This window comes from Filicampus tigris, chromosome 21 (genome assembly GCF_054856515.1).
Source record: "Filicampus tigris isolate MCC_2025a chromosome 21, RoL_Ftig_1.0, whole genome shotgun sequence".
Classification (NCBI taxonomy): domain Eukaryota; kingdom Metazoa; phylum Chordata; class Actinopteri; order Syngnathiformes; family Syngnathidae; genus Filicampus; species Filicampus tigris.
Window position 1 is genome coordinate 4,234,808 of NC_141237.1, and position 16,240 is coordinate 4,251,047.

General features: G+C 42.8%; 1 protein-coding gene across 1 annotated transcript in view; it reads right to left on the reverse strand.

Moving 5' to 3' along the window:
* prex2 (phosphatidylinositol-3,4,5-trisphosphate-dependent Rac exchange factor 2) overlaps positions 1 to 16,240 on the reverse strand; it is a 36,191-nt gene that overhangs the window by 16,851 nt on the left and 3,100 nt on the right. The window contains exons 2-17 of the mRNA XM_086020140.1: positions 11,652 to 11,723; positions 11,275 to 11,397; positions 11,080 to 11,184; positions 10,354 to 10,455; positions 9,406 to 9,567; positions 7,194 to 7,327; positions 6,343 to 6,446; positions 5,223 to 5,372; positions 4,987 to 5,128; positions 3,552 to 3,652; positions 2,815 to 2,918; positions 2,695 to 2,744; positions 960 to 1,035; positions 757 to 829; positions 241 to 383; positions 63 to 155 (exon numbers count right to left, since the gene is read on the reverse strand). Coding sequence (XP_085876266.1) covers positions 63 to 155; positions 241 to 383; positions 757 to 829; positions 960 to 1,035; positions 2,695 to 2,744; positions 2,815 to 2,918; positions 3,552 to 3,652; positions 4,987 to 5,128; positions 5,223 to 5,372; positions 6,343 to 6,446; positions 7,194 to 7,327; positions 9,406 to 9,567; positions 10,354 to 10,455; positions 11,080 to 11,184; positions 11,275 to 11,397; positions 11,652 to 11,723 — 1,734 coding nt within the window. The remainder of the gene's footprint in view (positions 1 to 62; positions 156 to 240; positions 384 to 756; positions 830 to 959; positions 1,036 to 2,694; positions 2,745 to 2,814; positions 2,919 to 3,551; positions 3,653 to 4,986; positions 5,129 to 5,222; positions 5,373 to 6,342; positions 6,447 to 7,193; positions 7,328 to 9,405; positions 9,568 to 10,353; positions 10,456 to 11,079; positions 11,185 to 11,274; positions 11,398 to 11,651; positions 11,724 to 16,240) is intronic.

A 16,240-nucleotide genomic window follows, 5' to 3' on the forward strand; every position in this document is an offset into this window, starting at 1 on the left:
AACATACATAGCCATCATGTGGAGTTTTAACAAATACAAACTAGCATTATTTGTGCTCTCACCTCAGCAGGTGAGCCCTTCTCCACCGATTTGATGATGGGTAGCCTGTTCCTCTCCTCCAGGGCGAAGCCATAGCCTCCATCGCTGGGTCTTATCTGAGGCACCACAAAGCTGAGTCGCTCAGTGTCGCGAGGCCTCAAGCGAACGGATCCCTGCGGCAGTAAGTCGGGAAGAGCTCACCAGGAGACACTTGGAGATGACGTTCTCCACTATCTTCAGGTCATGCTTCACCGGCTTGTGTTTGGTGTTGGAGCCTTCCATCTCCTCGTCGGCGAAGAAGCGAAAGAGCAACGGCTCGTCCTTGAATTCACTCTTCTCCAGCACTGAAGAAAGCGAAATGCTGCATGCTAACACCGAGACGCTAATGTTCAGAGAAACTGTCGTGCTATATGCTAAGGGCTCCTGTTTTGCATACGTACAGCAGTGCTATAGGATAACATTGGGATATGCTACTGTAGATAGTTGAGCTAAGAGCATAAATAGATATCGCTAAGGTTGAGCACTATAAGTTACAAGCTAACATCGAGATGCTAACTGCTAACACCAGTTATATATAGAAAACATTTCTTAAATTCATAGATATGGTAGTGCTATATGCTAAAGGCTAACATCGAGACACTATGTGATATTTTTACACAGAAATTCACCTAATCTAATTACAGGTTCTACTGTAACTCTGACTAGTGTTTTATTTACCATGATGCATGAATCCATTGTCACACAGCTCAACTCCCAAAATCAGCGCCTCCTCTCTTGTTCTGCAGTCGCCCTGCAAGAACAACGACAGACATTTTGTCTATTATTTTGCCTTCTAGCACTGTTAAAAAAGTGACCGATTACTTTTTCCGTACGGGTGATGAGGCTATAATAAGAGTCGGGCAAAGAGGTTTTAAACAAACCTGTGCTACGAGCCAGTCAATAAGCTTGTTGGCCATCACCACCGATTTGTAGGTCCTCAAATGGTAATCCTTGTCCCTGGGAATGGATGGAGGGAGCATAGTACTGTAAATATTTGCAACATTTTATGTTCATGCATCCAAACTGAATATGAAACATATTTTATTTAATAATAAATGACAATAAATGACATAAGTGTAAGTAATGCAACACATTGGTGGTAAATGAGTCCACGTTCTGGACAATTGGCGACAGGAAAACAACATTCCAGTGTGAGCGAGCGAGGGCCCCAGCAGTGTTTGGTCCCTGGGGTCCCCTCACCACACCCCCTTCCCCTCCTCCTTCTCCTCCCCATCACCGTGTGGTGTTGCTCTTTCTCAGTGTTGCGCGCTCACTTTGCCAGAGACACAAACAGAGCCGTGATTTTCCCATGAACATGGTGGCCCCCTTCGAGAGGGGGGGGGTGGGGGGATGGGGGGGCAAAAGGGCCAAGTTACAGCCCCCCGGGAAAATGCAGCACAACTGCTATGACTTTGCACCACACTGGCTAACACTCATGAGGAGTTTGTTGCATTATTGTGTTATGTAACTGGATGTGTCTGCGACAAGCGAGCCTAAAAGCGTACGGGAGGAGGCACCGTGCCCTCCCCCGCTGAATAGGAGAGGCTGTCACCAGTGACAAATGGGGGGCAATCTGCGGTCTGGTGAGCACCCATATGTCCAGCACGAGGAAACAGCAGGCAGAGGCTAGCGGCGGAGGGGAAAAGGAGGTCGTTTAGCGCAAAGAGAAAGTCGGTTATCATAGCTGTTGTTTGTTACTCAGCAGGATCGGCCCCAAAAAAACGATTTGACCAAATTCCCGTGAAATTTGGGGGAGCAATGGGACAAAGGCAAAGGATGAATCTGGTGATTTTCTTATGGAGATCTGGCAAAAGACGCAGCTCAGACATGTTTGTTTTTGTAACCCCTAGGCTGGATTATTGTAATTCTCTATTAAGAGGCTTCTCAGAAAAGACTGGGCCAAAATGCCGCTGCTCAAGTAGCAACTTCCGTGACACTTTGGGGAGGAGTGGGGCAAGGGCCAAAGAAAAGTCTTTTTGGTGCAGGTCTGCTTAAAGACAGATTCTTAACCATTTTCCTTCAAAATCCCAAAGCTGTGAGTAACTGCCATGCAGTTTTCCTCCAACGTTGGCGCAATGCGTATTCCGCCAAGAAATTCCCCGCCTAATTAAGCAGGAGTGGTTGTGGGGGGGTGGCTGGCTGTTTCAGTTAAAATGTAGCATTCCCATGCTCCACAACAGGCTGCAGTGTAAAAATACAAAAACATGACACAAACAGACTTATACATGGGAAAATCTGCCTTTCAGATTTTAGCTATAAGCTTTTAGCTCAAAATGAAGAATGTAATTCCCATCTGATGATGAGCGTTCTATATGCTAAATGCTATTATTGGGATGCTAACGTGGACAGATGTGCTAAGGTCTAACGTCAGCATTCTAATACCGTTGATTGGTACAGGCTAAGAGTTAACATATTGCTAATGTTTGTGGGTATGGTAGTGCTACATACTAAAGGCACACTAATAATCTCCGTAGCTCCAGTGATGCTACATGCTAAGAGCTAACATATTGCTAAAGTTAATCAGTACGGAAGCATAGGTGGCAACATAAAGTCGCTCCAAAAAAGGTAAAAAAAAATAAATGTCGACTAGAACTAAAATTAGAGGTTCCGACCCACCTGATGACGGGAGTGAAGAGGCTGTGAAGCCGACAGAAGAGGCGAACGCCCTGCGAAAGAGAGGAAAAAATAAAACTGGTTCATTCACATCAATGTCTTATTTTCGGTCCGGCAGGTTACCTTGGATATGACGTCGTGCATGTCGCTCCTCGGGTGGTAAGTGCCGTCGTCGTAGCGGAAGCGGTACAAGACGGGCTCGGGTTTGAACTGGTGCTTGTCAGTAACTAAAAAAATAAATAAAACTTTTATGGAAGGATATTCTGTTGTTTTCCCCCCCCCACACGCTTTCATCTTATTTTCCTCCGAGGAAGCAATAAAGGGCCGCCGAGTGTTTAAGAGTTTTTTTGGACCGTGAAGAAACGCACTGGCGAGCAGCTTAAGCTTCATGAGCTAAACACACAGGAAGTGTGCCACTAAAACACTGCAGCTAAACGAGATGAATGCTCATAATAATTCCTGACAGAAAGAATCGCGATGGCCTCCATCCATTTGACGCCTTGTTAAGTGCCGCTGATTTGTTAGTTGCCAAACACTCGGTGCGCTTACCAGTTTTATTTTGATACATTTTCTACATCCTGTTTCTGTTCTGTAGACCCTAGGATAAGAAGGACCACTGACTGAACATGACTGTAGCTTCTTGTGGTAGCTGCCAAACAGTTACCTAGGCTGCTGGTTATATTTCGTTTAGTTTTTACCACCTGTTTCGCTCCGTAGGACCTGTTAAAAAGCAACTCTTGTGAACAAATGACTGTTTTTACGTGACTGGTGTCCATGTATTAGTGACACTAACAAGTGGTAGCAGTGAGTGAGGACTTGTGATGTAGCTAAAGCTAACAAGGCTAGCTGTGGTGACCAACCGTGGTGGATGATGCCATTCTCCAGCAGGGCCTGACCGAGGTGGACGCCCTCCTCCGGGTTGCCCGTCTCGCCAATTTCCATCAGCCAAGATACAAACTCACTGGGGACAGAGACAGAAATAAATACATAGCGGCGTCACTTGAAAAAGGTATCCTGATTGCTTCGATGTGAAAATATCACAAGGAGGACACAACATGAGTATCAGAACGACAAACACGGCAGCTACGCTGATGGCTTTATTTTGCTGTGATTACATCCTTGACGTTCCTCGTCTGACCACACAGGCCAAACAAACATCGCACTCTTCCCAAGCACTCGGCCTTGACGTCCCTGCGACACACCGCCAGAGGAAAATAAGACTCCACAATCATGTCCAATTGTAAACTATGACGGAAGAGAAAATGCGGAAAAGTTCTCATGGCCTCATGCACATAACGGCAAAAGTGGCGCGCGTATCAAAATAAGTAATTGGTCCATAAAATGTTTCCTTTGAAAATCAACAAAACAAAACAAAGTAAACGTTTGTTAGCAAATGACAAGCATCCTGCAGAGCTAGCAAGACGGCGGCTAAGCTAATATAGTTCTCTACCTCTCTCAAACAAAAGATGCCGATGGACTACCACAAGCCTTTTTGTCCACAAATCAATAATGAAAAGACAGATGATCCAAATAAAAGTTTATGCCCACAAAAAGTTGGAAGGCAGAAGGAATAATGAATCAAAATGCGAAGTAGAAACTTACCCAAGTAAAAGCTAAACCAATAATGTAATGTAAAATGTTCCACAGAACACGCATACAAATTTCTACCTTTTGCTATTAAGGAAGCCTTTGTAATAAGATGACATATTTTCACATGTGTGGTTTGAGGTTATTTAAGACCTGACAAATTCCCACTCCCGTTCTCCATGTAGTTCACGTCAGCAGCGGTGACCGGTAATAACGGCGGCGCTACAATAACACCGCTGTTATTTTTAAAAGCGCGCGGCGGAGGAGAGGACATAGCTGCGGGCGAGTTTACACGGCACGGCGGTTTGGGAATGAGCAGTGACCACGTTCTGCTTTGGTCGCTCTCCTCGCAGACGCACCGCAGCAGGAACGCCGGGGGAGGAATGCATGCCGGTGGAAAATACGGACCTAATGTGCACCCGTCGCAAAACATGCTGAGAGTAGCTTGCTAATGCTAACATCTGGATGAGTGATGTAGACTCTTGCGTTAGCTTCTGAAGCAAGCCGTTGTTATTTTGGTGGGTTTCTACTTCCTGTTTTTGTTCCATTGGGCCTGTTATCAACTAACGTTTTGTGGACGATGGACTTTCATTTAGGTTTCTAATGAGTGCATCTTTTTGTCATGTTTGTCAATCCCTTTATTGAACACTTAAAATTAGAACACAGCATTCCAAGCAGAAACAAACAAGTTAAGTTTGGGGATCTCACCTTCCCAGGAAGCACTTTGGAAACGTGCTGAGCTTGCGTTTGCGGTCTTTGATGAGGTGTCCTTTGCACATGAGCTGGTAGAGCTTCTCCCCCTTCTCGGACACCATCAGCCACGTGTCCTGCTCCATGCCCAGCGTCAGACCTACGGACACACATACAGCTTGTGGGCAAAGGTATTGGGAAACCTGGATGTTCCCTACTTTTTTCCGAGTTTCGAGCGAGATGTTATGACGTACTCTTGCGACGTTCGCGCTCCTTCATGATGGCCTCCAGCCACTCGTGCTTCTCCTCGGCCGTCTTGGCCATGCACACAAACCACTTGTTCTTGGCCGTGTTGTGGATCTTCCAGCCGTTGTTGACGATGTTGCCGGAGCTATGGTAGTCGGCTGCGGGGTTAAGAGGGGCATCCGGTGACGATGAGAATGATTGGATTTGAAGTTTTGAAAAAAGGCATGTGAAAATAGTCCAGTCAGGAAGTGTCGTTTTTGTTGGAAAGGGGCCGGTTATTGACCAAGTTTTTGTGGAAAGAAAGAACAGCTAATTTGTGTTTTAGTTGCGTACGACCAGTTATTGAGCAATGTTTTGAGAACGCAGGACTTTATTTGGATCTACTGTTGCATGTGTGGTCCATCCAAGCAGTCAGAGTGCGTAACCAAACCATGCCAATCATCATCATCATGGGTCTGCCGTTATTTTGAAAATACCTCAAGGGCATTTTCTCAAGCTCAGGCAGCAAGTGTGCGCTTCATTATATGGAAACCTAAGCCGTAATTCACTTGTCGGACATGCGAGGCTGATATCCCGCCTGTGGTGTTGGCAGGAAACCCACGGGCCACCACCTGCCTGTCGTGTTTACGCAGTGTCCGCTACATCCATCACTCAGCAAACACGCCCGCTAGAGAGCGAGCATGCGGAGAGTTCAGGAAATGGAGGGCTTCCACTAAAATAAAAGCGATAATCAGAGGCTGCGCACGGCCAAGAGACACAAGCGATCAGCAGGCGGGCCGCAGGAACACTTAAGGATGCGGATAAGGCACTGCCACTCAAGTACTGTGAAAGTAATAGTAATGTGTCATGTGGAAGGCGTATAACAATAAAATATATATTTTTCAAAAATCTAAATCATGTAATAAAATTTAAAAAAAAAAAAAGAAAATGTGATCAAATTATTTTTTTCAGGTGGAGATCAGTTCCTTGTTGAATAGCACAAACGAATGGACCCATATGAAATTAAATTCACTTATTTTAAAAATAAAATTCAACAGCAGGAACAGAAAATCCTAATCAAGGTGCTTTTGGTCATAAAAATGTTGTTCAACTCTTTATCGAATGGATAAAAAAATGCGCATGACTCACCCGTGCCGTCGTCCACATTTTCCACTTCCATCACTTCAGTGTTGATTCTGCCTCTGAACAGGTAGCGAGGAGCCTCTGTGGTTGCTTTGCTGTTTTTCAAACGTCTTAGAGGATAAAAGAAATAGCATAACAGATTATGTTTTATGGAACGGCGCACCCCCCTCCCACAAACACCCACTAAATAAAATAAGTAAAAAAGTCCCCCCCCCCCCACACAAAAAAGTCAAAACGAAGTATTTTGGATACTTTTAAACCAGTGTTTCACTAACCTTTCACGCACCACCCAGACTTGGCGCACACCCTCCCCTCAAAAAAAGCCTTTCTGGATATTTTTAAAGCAGTCTTTCTCAAACTTTGTAAGCCATGCACCCCCCTCAACATTTGGACATACTTGGCACACCTTCTCTCATATGTATAGTCCAAATAAAGAAGCCTTTTTGGATCATTTTAGAGCAGTACTTGCTCCAATTTTTTAATCGACGCACCCACTTCAATATCATGACAGAGTTGGTGCATCACCTCTCCTTCATTTTGGGGTTGGCGCACCTCCTCTTCTTCACATGCAAAGCCCTTTGTAGACTTTTTGAACAGAACTCTCCCAATTTTTTGGATGCCCACAAACTTTTTGTCTCTAAAAAGCCTTTTAGGTATTCAAAGCGCAGTCTTTATAGAACCTTTTGAGCCGCGAGAGTTGGCGCACCCCACCCCAAAAAAACAGTAAATTCTGGATACTATTAAAGCGTCCTGACAAACATTTTAAGCCGATGAAAACAGCGTTCCCACACAAAACGTGACTAAAGAATAATAGCCGCAACAAGACAAAAGAGCCCAAACGACTCGAGGCGAGCCACCTGTTTTTCTTCTTGCAGTAGACCAGGAGTTTGTCAAACAGGAAGAAGATCCTCTCCTGTACGTTCCCGGCGGAGATCTTAAGCAGGACGCCGTGCATGAGCATCTCCGTGCATGTGTCGGTAATGTTGGAACCCTGACAACACACACTCGCACACATTAAAGGGACGTTTGGATGCAGCACAATATTGAATATTCACACATGGGGAAGAGGGGAGATTACAAAAGGCCGGCCTTTCCGGTCCAATCTCTCGGGGGTGCGAAAAAAAAACAAACAAAAAAAAAAACTACACACCCAGCTTCCTCTTCTAATGGTGTCCATAGAATAACATCCTGTGCGTGTGTGTGTTATATGGTGTAAGGAAAATGTCTTTTCCCTCACCTTGCCTGCTCTCGGGGGAGTTGGCGTGCCATTTGATTGGCCCCCTCGCAGCTAAAAATAACCCCACCACCACGCAAGTCTTTTTACATTCTATTGCTCTTTCAGGACCTTTTTAACATCCAAGGAGCCCGAGCAGATGTTTGAGTCATTTTGTAGCACCAGACGCTCCCTTAAATGTGTGTCTCTCTCTCACACACACACACGCACACACACACACCGCTCAAATTAGCATCGGCATGCCATAATGCATGTTCTACCTTCATGTTTACTCCTTTATAGGTCAATAAAACCAGAACTGGTCATTGAAAACCAAGTGGAAATTGCTCCGTGACCTTTAAATGAGTTTTTTTTTTTGTAGTCAAATACTTTGTTCTACAAAAAACGTATTAGGCAAATATTTCATGCTAAATATAATGATTACAAATGATTAAAACACAAATTGTAAGATACAAATTGAAAATGTAGGACAATCAAATTATTTTTTAAAAAGTAGTGAACATTTTGCATAAAAAAAAATCTAATTACTAAAAGTTAAAAAGGCTTACATTTTAAACACAAAAAATAAATACATTGTAATACAATTACTTTTTTTTTTTTCTTGAAAAAGCAAGTGCTTAATGAGCGCCCTGTCAAGCGTTCCAACAGCTGTTTAGTTATTTTGATGTCACCTTCATTCCTTCCATCATAAAAGCAAAGCAGACCTTTAAAGCATCATTTAGTCTCATTTCCTCTACTTTTAACCCGCCAGAAATAACAAGCCGAGATGTGGACGATGAATCGGGAACGACAGAACAGTGAGCTTTTTTTTTTCATTTAGCACTAAATATGATCAAGCTTTGGGAGCTGGAAAAGACAAGTGACCGCCGTGACTAAAATTTTGGCAGTGGGATGACCAACCATCGCAGTGAGCTTGTGTTTATAATTAATACACCACTGTGGGGGAAACCGCAGAGGCTACACCCAACGGTAGACCCCATTTTCCTTATGTGACAAAGAAAACTTGTTTTTGTGTTTGTATTTTACTTTGCATGCTGTGTTAGTTAATGATATGTCAGTCGATTCAAATTTTTAATCGCAACAAATCTAGATTTAAATAGTTAACTTGTGATTAATCGCACGTTTTACATTTGTTCTAAATAAAAATGTGTACAGTAAAATTGTGTTTTTCAAAAGTGGACCTCAAGAAAATATTGTTGTATCTTTTAATTCATTGATACAGTCATTCATTCATCAAGTTATTTGAAGTTAAAAGGATAAGAGTATTACTATACAGTTAAAAGGAGTCTAAAACACTGAGGCATAGATTTGTGTTGAGGTAAATTTCTGCCACTAGGTGGCATTAGAGTTTCATGTTGGACGTTGGTGACATTTTCTTTTCAAATTAAGAGTAAGTTAATAAGAACATGAAGCAACTGCAGATCTACTCCCCATTTTGTTCATTGACAATTACGATTCGCCCCCAGTCCCCGCAAATACCATTATTCTTATATTTTCTATTGCAAAATTACGTTACAGTGGCTTCTTTGCACAACATTATATGCCTTTATGTTATTAAGTTTGATACTGATGCACATTGTCATTAGTGACACAGCTTTCCTGCAAATGGAATGTTACATGCAGCAAAACATGAAAAAAAAAAAGTTTATAAACGGCCTACTTAGTGTACGGCAACACTAGTAGACATAAATACATAACGGAGGCTTTTGTGAGGACGCCAAACATCTCCCTTTTTTGTCGTACAATTAGCGCCACTGTTCGCAGCAGACAGACTGACCTAATTATCAAAAAAGACCCCGAAGTGGAATGTGACGGTTGGCTACGTTGAAACGCACCTCCCAGCCCTCGATGTGCGACTGCCACTCTTCCAGGAGCTCCAGCTTCTCCATTTGCCGCTTGGCTTCGTTGATGCCGGAGCACACGGCCTTCATCACCTGCAGCGACTCCTGCACCAGCGCGTAGTCCTCGTGCTTCTTGGGCGTCCGCTTAAGCAGCTCCTGGGAAAAAATATACAATAAAAAAAATTAAATCAGTAGAGGGAGTTTTATTGTATTTTTGTGTCATTCGTTGTGAGTGAACAATTTTGATAGGATTTTATTTTTAGTGAACGCATGAAATAATACATTTTCAACACGCACTCCTCACCTTCTTGTTCCGCTATGTACCTTTCCTCATGTCAGCTACAACAGTTAAAATATGATTCCCACAAGAAAGGCCTGGCAGCTGTGACGCTTCCAAACGTCCCGGCGTCAAATTACCTTATTTGTCTTACACGTGTGTGTGCGTATCCCGGCGGCTCTTTGGACAAAGTCTGGCCGGGTTCACGCGTGAAAACCTTTGAACGCAGTTTTCCTTTCGCCCGCGTAGGCGGAAATTTGAGGAGTGTCGAGCGGGAGTGGCGGACAGGTACGAACAGAAACGTTACAGCTGGACCAGCCGAGGGAGAGGTTTATCCGTAGCCGGCGCCTTGAGACGTTAGATGAGGGATTGCATTCGGACGATATCTTTGGAAAGTCCACTTTGCCTCATGCCATAACAAATCCAATTCACCCGTATTTTATTTTTTGTATACGGTACATTTTAATGTAATACATTTATTCAACATTCTCTTTTATAAATGGAATTGTATTTCCTTGCATTTAATTGTACATCTCTAAATTACACCCATCCAAGAACCTCAGAGGTGGAAATCGAATTGTAACTTTTAGTTACAGCACCTCAGAGCAACTTTCCTGGAACTTTAGGTGCAAATGCGTTTTGAGAAGGGTCGTTGGTAAACTCACTCGGAGCAGCAGCGGGTACTTGCAGATCCTCTGAATGGGAGCCACCAGGTAGCCCTCCAGTGGGACTTCAGTGTTCTTCCGGCCTCCCAGCAACATGCAGTTCTACAGAAGAAACAGCAAACTAGCTGAGAGGGAATCCAACTTTTGGTTGTTGTTTTTTTTTTGTTTTTTTTTCCCTTCCAGCGCCGTGATGCTCCCCTTGTGGAAGTCTCTCGGAGCGCGGCAGGAAGTGCAAGTCCTCCCACGCGCGTCAGCTGTCTCGCTCACTCAAACACAACAGACAAACACCTGTTCATGTTTTAATGCGAGAGTCAAACATTGGCCATCAGTTGAGAGTATTTTCAAAATTTCGCCACGCGATGGCACCATGAACAAAAAACATGTTATTAAGCAATTTCGAACAAACCTCATCCAGTCGTACCTCAAATTAAAATACTTGATGAGGGCTTTATACTTCTGTAACTACTACGCCAATGTATCCTCACATGATGACTCAATGATAAAAAAATAAAAATAAGTGTTTTGCTTGATATTTCGCCATTAATGACGTGTAAAAAACACATTTCCAACACATTGAGTAATACCTCATATCAAAGCCCTGGATGAGCGCTTCCCAAATATGTAACTATTAAGTCAATACACCCTCACATGATGACGTAATGACCCCAAAACATGTTTTTTGCATTCTTCAATGATGTGACACTTTTTTGGGGGGCGTCGCCTCACCAGCAAGCATGTGCGGACGCTGCGAATTTTGTTGAGCTCCAGCAGCAGCCGCTGCGCCTTTTCGTGATTTCCACAGTATTCGTCGTAAATCTGGAAACGGCGCCTCTGCAAAAAAAAAGTCAACACAATTGCTGCCCCCCGTGCATACGTCGGGCCTTTTTTTGGCAGTCCATCATTTCGAGCGTCGCCCCTCACAAAGTGCAAGAAGCAGCGTCCGACTTCGTGGTGAGCGTGCGGGTCGGGCTGCAGCAGCTCCTCCACCATGGACAGGAAGTCTTTGTGCACCGCCAGGATGTCCACGATGTTGGAGAACAACACCTGAGAGAGTCAACCAAGCAAGTTTCTGGAATCAAGATGGCGGCACGAGGCAAGCATCTGGGTCCGAGCAAAACTCAAGCACGCAGCGTCTTTGTCATGCCGGCTTTGATCTTGTAATTTAAAACATGGGAACAGAGGAGGCTTTCACGCGACACTGGTGCCGATATTAAGAGCAAATGCAAACTCTCTTGATGGGAGGAATTCATTCCAAATCGCTTTTTTTTTTTTGCCTCTTCTCAAAAAAGTCTTCTCACCTTGACCGTTTCCTCCGTAATGTTCTTGTCCATTTTGGTTGCGGCATATTGGTCCAGTCGATGCAGGAACACCTGGAAGAGGACAGGGATGGTTAGACGCCAACATTAATATAGTAAACAAAAACTAACAAAATAAAACTACAATTGAAACAAACGTTTTAGTAAATGTTTGTGGTGCTTGTTAAAAAAAAAGTGAAGAAACTAACAACTCACAATTTTAAGAGGCGACAGTAAAACATTTGCATACTCTCAATGAGCGGCGTTATTTTTGTGTTTACCATCTCAGAGTCGCAGCCCTCGCTTTTAAATTCACTTGTGGGGAGAAAAACAAGCCAACGTGTCAGTTGATTACAGAGAAACACTTCTGAGAAAAACTGTAACAGCAAGTGCTGGATTTTTTTTTTTTTTTTTTTTAGGATGGGGGGCTACTTCAATAATCAGGGTCTTTGTTGAGCTCCAACTGGCTGATTAGCATTCTGCAGCCGGCCTCGCCTCGCAAGTCTCCAACACTCGGTGGCATTAGCAAGTCTAATATGTACAAACACGGCGCGCACGGACCTCGACGGGGCTTTTCAGTGTCGGGCCCGAGCGGAAGGTCCGCTTCCTGCTAACGACGTGAAACATTAGGGAGAGAAAAAGTGGAACTGCTTAGGTAAGAAATCACATTTATAGTCTACAAAATATTCAGTGTTGCTACAAAGTCGGGAAAAAAGACAAACTGGAAAAATGACGTACACTAACGAGCAAAGAAAAAAAAATACAAACACATGAAATACTAAAAAAAATGAAGCGACTAATTTTTAAAAAATACCAAAATATTTTTTTAAAAATGTAAAAAATGTAGGTGAATATTATTACATATACAAACTATAACTTGAATGCAAAAATGTTAACATTTAAAATTACACAAATAAAATACTCAAATCTACAAAACACACATTATAGGCACGTGAAATGTCATCCCTGCATATAAATCCTCACTATCATTATTATTATTATTAATTCTGGTTATTTGTGAACAGTGTATGTTATTCCTGGAATAAAGTCTAATGAAGGGGGGGGGACATGCTCCTTCTGAAGAAAAGCAGCAAAGCTTCATGGGTAATTTAGTTAAAAGTGAATCCTTGGAAGACGTCCAAGATGGGAAGCTGACTCATTGGATTTATGGACTTGGGCCGACTCTGAATCGAAGCCCATTTTCAGGACGGCCCATAAATATACACTTCATTTGCCTAATTGCGTTGTGCTTTTACTGGGTCAGCCAAATGCCTTTTTATTTACTAGCGGGCGAGCAAAGCGCCGATTGTTTGCATCCGCCGCTCCTTCGTGACGGCGCTCAGTCCGGCGGGGAGCGCTTTTGAACCCCGACAACGGATCCAGGCTGTCTGGACGCCGGCCAGATCTGAATCCCAAGTAGACCTGTGTGCACTAGCGACGCGCTTCCGGCCTTGTTGGCCATCCCTGTCACGTCCGAGGCTGACCGTTAAAAACTTTCAAATGAGCTCGGACAGGGAGAAGCAACTGTGCTGTTATTTTGTATTCCAAACGGTTTGATTTCTAGTGTAAGATGCACAAAAATGTACTGAGCATAAGCAAGCTAAGAATGCACAATGCTGCTTTGACTTAAATCACTCAGAGGATAAAGATTACGGTGGTGCCTTAAGCAACGAGAAATAATCATAAAGCGATGATGTTGTTAGCTTGTTAACCAAAATGTAAAGTTTCATGCCACCAAGGTCAGGCCAGTTTACCTAGCCAGCTAAGCTAACACCTGTAGACGAGGGACAACAAAATCAAGCGGCTCTGTTACCATTAAAAGCTGGCTAACTCTCCATTAGCCATGTTAGCTTAGCTGGCTACGTTAGTAGCATGACATTAGTATTTCCATAACGCCACAGCATGAAGTTAGTACAGCATTTTGGTTAACTTGAGCTCGTTAAGCAAAATGCTAACGTCCGGTTAGCTCAGCAAATGAGGCTACATTTCGACACTGTTCCCACAAAACGATGGCAAGCTTTATATTTACTAACCATTCAAAATTAGTTGATTTGTTAGTTTAGCTAGCTAAATTAGTATCGTGATGTTAGCATGGTTCACAGGGTGAAATTAGCATTAGACATGTTGTTTTTTGACAACTACCGGTATGCCGACGACAAAATAGCTTCATAATTTTAAATGACAGAACTCACCTCCCCACGCCCCCCCAAAAAAATCATAAAAATATATCAAAGCTGTTGTTATTTGGATCACTCAAATGCTAACTTCCCACCGCTAACGTGAGGCCAGGTTACGATGAGGCGGTGCATTCAAGGACACGCGATACCTTTGATGCATTGCATTCAAACGGGCGCCACATGAATCAAATGCGCACACGCTGAGGTTTTCCCGCCATAAACACCTCTTGAGTTACGACCAATCGAAATGCTTATGATGCCGTTGCCTTTTAGTGGGTCCAATGTGAGTACACTGGCACGGGTCTGCAGTATAACGTGTCAGCCAGACAGGAATGAATGGGCCTTTCTCTTCTTGTCTGCTGCCTCTTTTGTGCATCATTCACTCGTTAGCTTTGTTGTCACCACCATCCAGATCAAAACTTTAGACACACAATCTAGTATGAAGCAATCATGCTAAAAACATTCCCCCCCAAAAATATAGAAAATACTACTAGCCATAAATACACAATTATCGGGGAGGAGGTAATGCATATATTAGGGGGGAAATTTGAAAAATATTCGAAATTATGGATGTCCGATACCACTTTTTTTCCACGACAATACCAGTTCAAGTATTCACTGTTTGAGTACTCACCGATACAGAGTACCAATACCACTGTTAGGTTTGAATTTGATTTAACACAATGACAAAAAAGTTGTGAACGAGGACATTTGTTTCTGACATAGATGATCTGCCGCACCAACTACTGTCGAGGAGGACTTACTGGAAGTCAGATTTTTTTTGGGGGGGGGTCCTCAGTATCGGAGGCTGATATCGGCAGCCTCCATGAATACAGTACAATACAATTTTATTTATATAGCGCATTTCATAACAGCTGGAGCTGTAACAAGGCCGGTATCGGCCCGATACGACACCTGGTATCGGTACTCGCCTATCCCTATTTGAAAATACCAAATACTCTGTAGAAAATACAATTAACTAAAAATGATCAATATGCTAGACTGCAATTGACAAAAAAAAGATATCATTGTTTAAAATCAATACATAAATGGACTTCAAGCGAGACAGTTTGCAGTTGAGTGCCGTGATTGGCATCTTTTTCCTCGAGCAAGATCCTCAAATTGCAGACAGACACTGCGTCAAGTCTTAATTCGACCATCAAAAAACATGATAAGTGGAAGTTCCCTATCGTGTCTGGTTTTAATTTCGTTAAAACATAAAGTGCCAGTTTCACCACGCCGCCCTTGTATGCCCGCTTAAGTCATTCGCACAGACGACATTTGTGGGTTTTATTGTGTTTTTTTTCTTTTCTTCAAAACAGCTCCTCTGGGCTTGTCACATGTTCAACGTTGATTTGTCCGACTTGGGCTGCCTGCCTGCTGCTGTTAAAGCACAAAGCATGCAACACAATGTAAAGCTGGGCAGGGCGGGGGCGGGGGGAGGGGGGGTTGCAGGAAGGAAGGAAGGAAAGAAGGAAGGAAGGAAGGAAATCCTGCTTGACGAATTCTCTCAGAGACAAAAGCAAAAAAAAAAACAAAAAAAAAATGGACGGGAAGCGCTGGATGGTTTCTTAAGACAAGTAGCTGAAGCGGTTGCATAAACTGTTTCCAAGACATGAAAATAGGAGAATATTCAAGATGTGGTTATTAGAATTATTGACTAATATGACTGTCAATTGTGTTTTCAATTAAACAATGACTCAAATCAAAATACATCCCTTCACTCAAAAAAAAAAACATTATTTCAAATTGATTACTGTGTCGATGTCAGAAAATCTGTAAATATATCGATTGCTGTTTTCCAAAGTAAAAGCAAAGGTCTTATTCTGAAATAAAGACATACAGTCTTATTTCATTGAAGATGATAGAAATGAGAGAATATTGACAGTTATGGGTCTGAAATTCCAATAATGTGGACAATTTTATGTTCAAGTCTCTAATGATTGTCGAAATAGTTGTCGATTAATTTGATGAATCGGTAAGTTGTCGATTAATCATTGTACCTCTAAATGAAATTGTGCAATGGTGCACCTAAAAAAATCTTTGTGATTTAGCATTGTCCATCCGAACTAAAATTCTGATCGGGGCTCATTTGACAAATTTCCAGTACGGGACCTGAAATTCACCCAAAATGGCTGACTTCCTGTTCAACTTTGGGTATGGCTTCTGCAGACTTTTACGTATGTCCTGTCAAGACTCTTTCATGACAATTTGAGTTCCAAAAGGCTTTTTCGTGCAACCTGTCATGATAGACATGTTCACCCAATTTCATGTTGATCGGTGAAACTGGTGCCCTACAAAATCTGCCTAGCAACAGCAGGCTGCCCAAACAGCATGAGGCTTTTGGTTCTTATTTAATTGCACATCAAGAATCTGTCTGTAAAAAAAAAAAAAAAAAAAAAGCATCAAATGAGT